This window comes from Sphaeroforma arctica (assembly GCF_001186125.1).
Source record: "Sphaeroforma arctica JP610 unplaced genomic scaffold supercont1.291, whole genome shotgun sequence".
Classification (NCBI taxonomy): Eukaryota; class Ichthyosporea; order Ichthyophonida; genus Sphaeroforma; species Sphaeroforma arctica.
Genome location: NW_014040267.1, coordinates 53,647 through 63,784, shown reverse-complemented (window position 1 = coordinate 63,784; position 10,138 = coordinate 53,647). Strand labels below are relative to the sequence as shown.

At 43.6% G+C, this 10,138-nt stretch overlaps 2 protein-coding genes across 2 annotated transcripts; both read left to right on the top strand.

Annotated features, from left to right (window-relative positions):
• Nucleotides 1-2,790: 2,790 nt before the first annotated feature.
• Nucleotides 2,791-5,974, top strand: SARC_04885 (hypothetical protein; the record flags this gene model as incomplete). The annotated part of the gene is made up of 5 exons (XM_014301265.1): nt 2,791-3,442; nt 3,610-3,771; nt 3,908-4,195; nt 4,368-5,659; nt 5,844-5,974. The coding sequence occupies 5 exons, from the start codon at nt 2,791-2,793 to the stop codon at nt 5,970-5,972; spliced, it is 2,523 nt and encodes an 840-aa protein (XP_014156740.1). The 3' UTR covers nt 5,973-5,974.
• A 533-nt stretch (nt 5,975-6,507) lies between these two features.
• SARC_04884 (hypothetical protein) lies at nt 6,508-9,602 on the top strand (the record flags this gene model as incomplete). Its single annotated transcript, XM_014301264.1, has 5 exons — nt 6,508-7,150; nt 7,287-7,505; nt 7,601-7,909; nt 8,020-9,314; nt 9,462-9,602. 5 exons carry the CDS (start codon nt 6,508-6,510, stop codon nt 9,600-9,602), a joined length of 2,607 nt encoding a protein of 868 aa, XP_014156739.1.
• Between the last annotated feature and the right edge of the window lie 536 nt (nt 9,603-10,138).

Genomic DNA, 10,138 nt, shown 5'->3' with positions numbered 1-10,138 from the left:
TGTTATTGTTGTTGTGTGTGTGTGTGTGTGTGTATGCAGGGCTAAAGTGTGTATATGATAAGCGTGCGACACTGCAGATAATCAAATACACCATACCGAGAAACAGGAGTGCACGGTTTTCATGAAGGTTTTGCGGGGACCTAGCTTGACACCCGTGTGAGGGTCGTGCATAGCTTTAACAATACGCTCGTACATAGCATACTTGCGATCGTCATCGTTGACGTCAACAAGCTCAGCTCCGTCGAAATTACCCATCGTGGTGCTTTTTTTGAGATTAATAACTACCATGTCTGGATCCTGATAGCGAGTACCCGAAGTGCCCAGAGGCGAAGCTGTGATCGCAGCACTCATGATTTTGTGGTTTTAGATAGCAAGTATCAGCTGTGAGTAGAAGCTGGCAAGCGGCAAAATAGTTGTGTTTGTTCGCCTATGTTCCTTTTATGAGCGACACTTCTGGCACGTTGTGACACTACTTTGCTAGCAATTTGAATCTATTCAGGTATGACGAGTCGCTCTGTCGACTGTCATCGGTCGGTCTGCTTGAAAATCCTTCGCAGATAGAATTGTAGCGACGGCAGCAATGGGCACGGTGAAGGCGACGACCTATTCGCAGTATTTTCAATTTGTTGGGCGAATAAATAATCAATAAAATCATGGACTTTTATATAAAATAGCTGCGTTTGGCTGAAAGCCGAAGGCCCGAAGCCCGAAAGCCTGAAGCTGAAAGGTCGAGTCGGACCGGGCGACAAAAAAATGAAAAAATGAATTAGTATGTAAATAGCAGCAGGATCCTTGAATATGCTATCGCCCTGCGCAAAAGCCTCCGTTTTAACTCTTTATTAAAATATTTGCTCATGATCAGTTATCAGTAAAAATACCACCCGATGTCTGGCGACTGGCGAGTGGCGACCGTGCAAAAATATTTATTTATAGTATTTGTTTTTAAAAAACAACTAAAGTACGCCCACAAAAGATGTTTTTCGAAAATATAAACTCTTTCACGGCGGTGACAGCGGGTTTTTGTTAAAAGTAAAAAGCCGTGTGGGCACGGTGTGGACTGTGGCGTGTGTTGTTCTTTTTATAAAAAATAAATAAAAAGTGTTCAGTGTTCAGTGTTCACGACTTCACGGTTGTTGTTTGTTTGTTTTTTACAGTTGTATCACTGTATCACTGTATCAGTATTTCAGTTTGCACTATAAGTTATTAAAAACCATTGACAGTCTAACAACTCTATACAGACAGTCACCCACTGTTCAGACTTCAGTGTTCACTGTTCAGTCAACAGTGTTCAAATACTCTTGACAGTCGACTCCTATGTCCCGACTCCGAGTCCGAGTGTCAAAAATACATGACAAAGTTTTGAAATTTAAGCCACTCAGAGAAGAGTATATTTATAGTTTCGGATTTTGTTAGACCCTGGATTTTGTCAAAACAACGTTAAAAAACCACTTTTCAAAAATCGAGACCGATTTTGTTGCCGGTGAGGACGTTTTCTCAAAAATTTATTAAAATATTCGATTTTGTTGGACGGGGTTTGTCACCGGTGCGGTCGGCCTTAACTTTTTGTTTTTTTAAAAATATATTTTATATTCAAAATTTTGTGTTGGTTTTATATCCTTTTTTACAAAACACAAAAATATTTATATTCAAAGTCATACGTATAATCATAGCCAACAACTGATAACAAATAAGGGGACTCTCTACTAGCTCTAGTAGTAAATCCTAAAATAAACAATACATAGTCGTAGAGTTTGTTGAAGACTTTACTTATTTTTTTAAAATAGTATCACGCTCTATTATTTAGTAGAGCGGTAGAGCCTCTCTACTAGAGTAGACTCATATTACACTACTCTTAGAAAGAGAGAAAGCGAGAGCGAGACTGCGCGAGACTGAGTGACACTGTGACAGTGAGAGATCGATATTTATTTTTTAACACTAGAACAGGCTGTCTCTCTCTCGCTCGTTGGCACCGTCTGAGAGAAAGTCGCTTGGCTCATGGCTGGCTCTCAGGCTCTGGGTCCTGGCTGGGAGGGTGGGACCCCGGAGTCCCGAATCAGGAAGTCTGGGACCTGTGTCCTACATGTGTCCTACCGTCCTGGGCCGTGGGGCCCCCAGCCCAAGGTATTGCTTCAAATACAGGGCTTGGGCCGTGGGACTTGGGAGTTGGGCCTTAGGGCTTGGGCTTGGGCCTTGCCCGCCGACTTGGCTAGTAGTCGACTCTCTACTAGAGTCGACGTCGTAGGCAGCCAGCCTAACTGCTTTTGGTCATAGTGTTTCATCTGACTGTCAGCCTGTCAAGTGTCAGGGCCCAGGGCCCCAGGCTGTCAGCAATACTTTAGAAGAATGGCATGTATTTAAATATTATACTTTTTTTTCAAATATTTAAAAATGTCTTTTTTAGGAGGCTATGACTTTTTTTAAAGTATAAATTTCTCTATAGAAAAACAAACTAACATAGATATATTTATTTTTGCAAAACCAATCTGAATTATCTCCAAAATCTTTATTTTAGATCCGACAGAAATGAGAAATCAGAATGCCAGCTGGCGGGCAGCTGCCCAATTCCTCAGAAAGTGGCACTGTAAATACGTTACAAACGTTCGATATATTGATACTTTGACAGCAATTGAGAGAACTTGTAGATTTTGAAAAGAATCTTTCACAGGAATATACATATATATGAGAAATCTTTGTCTATAAAGGCTTCCAATTTTTGTTATTTTCCATTGCGGGGATTTTGCCATAATATAGTTAAATTTAGAATAGTAAAAATTTTCCCTTAAGAACATTATGTATGTATTGAAGAGTGTTATCTTCCTTGGACTCTGGCAGCTTAGTAGCGGACAGCAAGGCCTCTCGGTCTGTTATTTTCTTGATAATAAGGGAAGCAAATACGAGTACTATGATTATCAAGCCCACGCAGCACTCAACTACTATGGGAAAACGCTTCAAGATACAAACAAGTGGGTCGTGGGTAGCACTACATACAATGTGATCCTTCGTCATATTCAATCGGGATTCATGAAGGGTGGAAATGGTGCAGCGACGCCACTGGTAATTGGTGACGAAGAAAAAAAGTTAGCATACAATGAGAGACTTCAAGAGGAATGGCTATTACGTGCATTGGAGGAACACGAAGCCGTAGAAGACTGTGACTTCTGGATCACCCCTAGTACTACATACAGAGGGGAGAGAATGCGAAATATGATGTTCAACGAGACCTTGAGAAGTTTAACGGCCGACCGACTTGGGATTGCTCCGTTGCGTAAACCAGTGATCACATCACCGGTTATGGCCCCCACGAGCCCTGACTTTTCGCTCTACGATCCTGCAAAATTCCCTAATTTCTATGGCAGCTACCCAGCGACCACCAATGCTATCTCGGGCGTACTAGACAGATTATATGATCTCTACAATTTCCGAACTATTGCATACATATACGGTATGTACATCTAATATGCGTGACAACTGTGTGCACTGCAATGATCGAGCAGAACATCGCGATAGTCGTTCTTCTCAAAAAAAACCCCCTATTTCTTCCTTTCACGCATTGCACGACATTAGAGAATGACAAGAGTCTTGGAGGATTATACAATCGTTCCTTCGAAGATTACATCGGAAAGAAGGAGCGTAGCTGGAATGTCTTGTCCAGAATGTACACACCGGATGGCCTGCTGTTCAACCAGGCGACGGCGAAATCTCGGTACTCTGCTTTTGTAGATGATGTATACCGAAATGCACAAATAGCAGAGCCCGATGATCCGTCACCAGGTTTGTTTCAAACTTCTCACTTTTGTACTTTTAGGTTATAGTTGCAGAACGCCCTTGCTCTTTAATATGGCATATATAAAGATTACACTCACTCACTCGCACGTCACCTCCTATTCAGATGTTTTTGTGTATGCAGGTGATGCCAGTGAAGGCAGGCCAAACGAGACGCTACAGTACTTATGGGATTTGAGCTTCGGTCCGAAGGTTATTATATTTGTCCATCCAATCACAGTCGCACAGCAGAAGGCGCTTGAAGAGCAAAATATTTACCACGGAATGATAATCAATGATATTTATGTCGCTGGAGAGGATATTTCTTCTGCTAACCCAATTAAGGGTTATCTTGGGGAGAGGGAAGCTCTTACCTCTCATTATAACGAAGTGCAACTCTTAAAGGGAATTCGGGACCTCAACTACTTATCAGGTAAATATTTTACATTTGTAATGTGGCCCTAGTCAATGGGATACTATGCGAGCAAAATTACAAAATTGGAGGCTATCGCACACGTTCATGCGCTTTCGTTTCATATCCCGTTTGATCTGTATATTGCTCACAAATGCCTAAATGCAACATGCCTATTTTCTCTGGAATACAGCAAGTGCCCTGTTCGCATTGCAAAACATTCAGATGATTACTGTGAGAGGCAATTGCGAAACGACCAAGAATATGGCTGAATGCTTTAGACAAGGTGTATATGATCCTTGCTCGGACATCGCTCCAGCCAATATGTCACAGTGCACAAGTCTCGGCCCAGAAAAGCTGGACGTAGAAACTTGGTTCGGACGTGCCACATTCGGGAATAACCAGGCGAATCGAGGGTATGTGTATAGCAAGCTAGGCAGCGACGGTCATTTTCACGTGATCAAGACTACAGAAATAATTGGAGAACGACCGACAACCTTTCCAGATCGACGCAATGAAGAGCAGAATGGGGTACTCCGCATAGTTATCGGAGTACTCGTCATACTTGCAATAATGGGTTGTCTGGTAGGCATCGTCGGAGTCCGGAGGACAAACAAATATCTCGTGATTCGTTCCAGTGCAACTCTGTTCTTACAGATCATTCTGTTTGGCGCCATTATACTCTATGCCTCTCTACTGTGGCTCATTGTCCAGATCAACGATTTAACATGCGTTGGATTTGCCTGGTTTATGTACCTGGGTTGGGCTATCTGCTTCACTGCGCTGCTCGTCAAGACATACCGTGTAGACCAGGTCTTCAAGGTGGCTCGGAAAGCTCATCTTCATGATATTTCCTTACTGAGGGTGATGTACACACCCATTGTTGCATCCTTTCTTCTGTACCTAATTCTCTGGACAACCTTCGATGCACCTATAGCGCTTCAAGAGAGGTCAGGGTCGGTGACGTATCTTACCTGTGACATTCAGTCTATTGGGATGTATTTCGGGCAGACAATGCAGGGTGCTATGATGGTATGGGCAGCCGTACTCGCATTCAGGGTGAGAAATGTGCCCTCCTCATTCAATGAGGCGGCGCTTATATCAGCCAGTGTTTACAACTGGACAGTCATCCAGGCAGTGGTCTTGGTTCTCATGTTTATCATGGAGCATGATCGGGATGTACAGCTCATCTTGATGTTCCTCTATGTATACGTTCCAGTAACTACAATGCTCATTATGATGTTGTTGCCCAAGGCCTGGGCAATTTATCGAGGTAAGGGAAATGACATCAACTCGCGCACAGTGAACAGTAGCATTATCAGTGGCATAAGCAATTCGCCATCAGCTGGCCAAAAATCAGTTCGGCAAACTGAGGGTTCTACGGATGAGACACCCGAAGATCACATGGCTGATGTGAGGAAATTGCGAGCAGAAGTTGGCCGTCTCGTGCACGATAATACGAAGCTTTCGCATGCGTTACAGCAGGTATGTATATCTAAAGTACCATATAGTGTATCCATATCATTACATTTGGCATTTTTTATTAGGCGGCAATATTAAGTGCCTCAATTTCTGTAAAAACAAATACATTTGACGTAATATGTTTTTTTGCTTTACTATTATAATTCATGACGATAATCCGATGTTGTACGGCTATAAATACAAATAGGTTCTACACCCGAGCATGGATGAAATAGAGCCGTCGAACGGACAGCAATCCACAGAAACTCTTAAAAGGGGAACGGCATCGGAAGAAGTGAACAGCATATCCTCCACTTATGAAAAAGCCGGGCAATAGCGAACATTATCTAGTACAAACCTCAAATAATAAACAATAATTTATAACCCGTATTCAGTGCATTAAATGTGCAACGCTTGAGACTTAATAAATATATTTCGTCGACCTGTACTTTCGTACATCCAGGCTTTCCAACTTACGTAGCAGTATCGCAATTAAATATGACTCGAAGTACAAGCCCTTTTTTTCTTTATAGATTGATTCGGACGGTAGTAAACCACCCAGTGATGGTCCTCCTAGGCTCTTAAAATTTGTCACAATCTAGTCCAGGCGGGACTCACGGGAGGCCGGTGTCAGAGCATATTCTGATGAGGGGCCGGCATGAAAATTTCTTATGGAATGTAGATCTACCTAGTCCAGTTTCAAATTTGTTGCCATATGTTGATTTTCAATCTAATGCGTCACTAAATGCCATGAATGGTTAGGTTTGTTCACTGTTCGGCATTAAATGCAAGTATATATACAATTTTGTTCAACGCACCCTTGCATAGCACTAGGCTTCATACTACCACCGTAGGCAATTCCAGCATTTGCAATGCGAAATTTTATAATCCTGTGTGCTCTCTGGCAGTACAGCGTTGCAGTAAAACTTCATATTTGCTACTTTAATGATGGTCCGGGGTCAAAATACGAGAATTACGATGGTCAAAACCACGCAGCCATTGTCTACTATAACAAAACGCTACATAGTTATAACCCTTGGGTTGTGGGGAGCACTACTTACGATGTTCAATTTCGACACGTAGGTTCAGGTTACCTAGAAGGCGGAAACGGTGCGGCGGTGCCTGTTGTTGGCGATGGCGACGAGAACAAGGCAATCTATAATGAGGAGATACAAGAGGAATATTTATTGCGAGCCCTGGAAGCATCTGAAACCAACGAAGATTGCGACGTATTTATTACAGGCTCAACATCATATAGAGGCAAACGCTTCCGCGATATGATGTTCAATGCCACACTAAGAAGGAACACTGCCACAAGGATAGGAATCGCACCGTTGCGGAAGGAAATAATAAGTGTACCTGTGTTGGCACCAACAAGCTCCGACTTTTCTTTATATAACTCAACAGTATATCCTAACTTCTACAGCACGTATCCTGTGAATACAAATGCAATATCAGGGATACTCGACAATTTATATGACACTCACGGCTTCCGCACAGTCGCATTCTTGTATGGTATGTTCCTGTAGGGGTCTCCATCCCGATGACTGACCTTTTCGCCACGTGTAAATTTGTCCTTGATACTGGATTCGGATTCTATATCAGATATATGGTTCTCCACCCTAAACCATTCTATTATTTATTTACACAGAGGATGATACTTCGGTTGGTGGCCTATACCGGAGGTCTTTTTACGCCTACCTGGAATCGAACTCCTCTCGCAACTGGACGGTCTTAGCCGATGCTACTACACCCAGTGGCCTGTTCGACGGCGACACTGACGACAACAAGGCCAACGACTTTTACGACAAGTTTGTTGATGATGTTTACGAAAACGCACAGCGAGCCGAGCCCCATGATCCATCACCAGGTAAGGAATCTGTGTATATTGCATCCACACTCGGACCGACCTAATTACGAAAAGTAAAGTAGTATATACTGATCTTTCTCCGTCCTCCTTTGCAGATGTCCTCGTCTACGCGGTCGATGCCATTGAAGGATCGCCTGACGTAACGCTCAAACATCTTCACGAGCTGAGTTTCGGTCCAAAGGTTATTCTCATCTCGTCCGCAATTCCTAGTGCGCAGCGGGCGGCAATTGCTGACACCAAGTTATATCGAGGTCTTATCATCAACGATGCCTTCACCTCCACAAATGATGTGTCTGACGCCAAGCCAATAGCAGGTTTCCTCGGAGAGAAAAAAGCGCTGGTTCAGCAGTATGATGAAACCAACATCTACCGTGATGAAGGCCTTGAGCTTAATTTCCTATCAGGTATGGTCATGCTAGGAATTCGCCAGTCCTGTTTTCCTATCGATCCTCGCATATATATATTTAAAGCGCCTGTAGTAATGGAACTTCTTTCAAATAACCCATTTCTGTAGGGTCTACCTTGATCGCGGTGCAGAATATCCAAATGGCAACTGTCCGGGGGAACTGCGATACTACTAGCAACGACTTCGTAGAATGCTTCAGACGAGGCATATACGCCTCATGTGCCGATATAGGGGCACCTAATCAAACACAGTGCAATGCACTGGGGAGTGAACACTTGGATGTTGAGACATGGTTTGGAAGTGCAACCTTCGTCAACAATCAGGCCAACAGGGAGTTTGTCTTCTCAATATTAAGCGACAATGGCGCCTACGAGGCCATCGAGTCCACTGACGTGAACCCTGAGAGACCGGCCGGTTTTCCTGACCGCCATGACGAGGTACAGAGCAGCACTTGGCGCATCATTATCGGGGTCCTGTGCAGTTTGGCAATCATCGGATGCTTGGTCGGATTAGTATGCGTGAACAAAACGAGCGAGTACCTCATTATCCAGTCCAGTGCGGAAATGTTTTTACAAATCATCCTCGGCGGAGGGATACTACTGTACGCCTCAATGCTGTGGCTTATTGTGGAGATTAGCGACACTACTTGTAACGGATTCGTATGGTTTATGTACATGGGCTGGTCCATGTGTTTCACCGGGTTGCTCGTCAAAACGCATCGGGTGGATGAGGTCTTCAAGGTCGCTCGAAAAGCCCATTTGCACGACCTGGCACTGCTAAAGTACATGTACACACCCATTGTGGTGTGCTTCTTTTTATATTTGATATTCTGGACCATCTTCGATGGCATGAGCGCCATTCAGGAGAAGGCCGGCCATGTAACATATCTAGCCTGTAATCTAAATTCCACCGGTATGTACGTAGGGTATATAATGCAGGGTGCACTCCTCATCTGGGCCGTAGTCCTGGCGTTCAGAGTCAGGAATGTTCCGTCAACATTCAACGAGTCGGCGCTACTGTCGGCTAGTGTATACAATTGGGTGGTGATACAAACGATCCTGTGGACGCTAGCCCACATCATGACACACGACAAAGACACTCAGCTTATTATGATATTCTTGTTCGTGTATCTGCCCGTGACTATCACGCTCTTGCTGCTCATGGCTCCCAAGGCCCACGCTATTCTTCAGGGCGAGGGAAATAAGGTGAACTCCCGCCCGGCGAACAGCTGTGCATTCCGTAACACCAACCAAGGCCCTGTGGCATCGAGCAAAGGCTGCAAGTCGGAGAAGGGCAGACCTGACGCGGCCAAGAACGAGTATGATGCTGACATCAGGAAGCTAAGAGGCGAAGTAGGTCGGCTAATTGCCGACAACGTAAAGCTTGGCGGCGCACTGCGTGTGGTAAGTCATACTTTTCGTAGACCCATTAGTAGCGTATTATCTTGGTGCCTCTATTATGATAGCGAGCGTGGCTCTATCATGGCAAATAAAAATTTGGTTTTTATATGTATAGCGAGCTGACCTTATTGTTGCCGTTTTCTTACGCAGATACAAAATCCACATGTTGAACAGCCGAACGATGTGACTGGACTCGTTGAAAATGACCTTGAGAGCTTCCGGCGCCTGAACGCTGCTCAGCATGGGCCGCATGTTGCACCGGAATTTACACGTTCTGTTTTGATTGAGTAACTACTTTTCGCTCATCTCCCCCTTCTGGTGGTTACATCAGTGATATAGAATTCGCACCACATCAACTACTATAAATAAAGGCACTACACCTATAACTAAGTCTTGTGAGTTTTCTTATATCCTCAGGGGAACTCGGATGAGTGTCCAAGTCAAAATAAAATCCCAGATAGGATCCGTACAACTTGTTGTTGTTGTGAACAGATGAAGCAAGCAATACAAAATGAAAGCTCATTTCTGTACGAATACTAAACGTGCGTGAGTAATGAGCAAGTTATCGCTTGTAGATAACAGACTATTTAAAATGTACGAAATCGGCAATGTCAAGAAGATCATTTATTAGCGTTGTTAAAATATTTACTTCCACTCAACGTAGCTGTTTACATTGTTCTGCAGGCTCTCAATGTAGTTTCAGAAAGTGTAGACATTACGCACCCAGGCGCCAATCCATACTTCAGAACGGGCCTAAGATAAGATGGAAAAGATGACAAATCGATTCATCTATATATATATATATATATAATAAATAAACAATATGT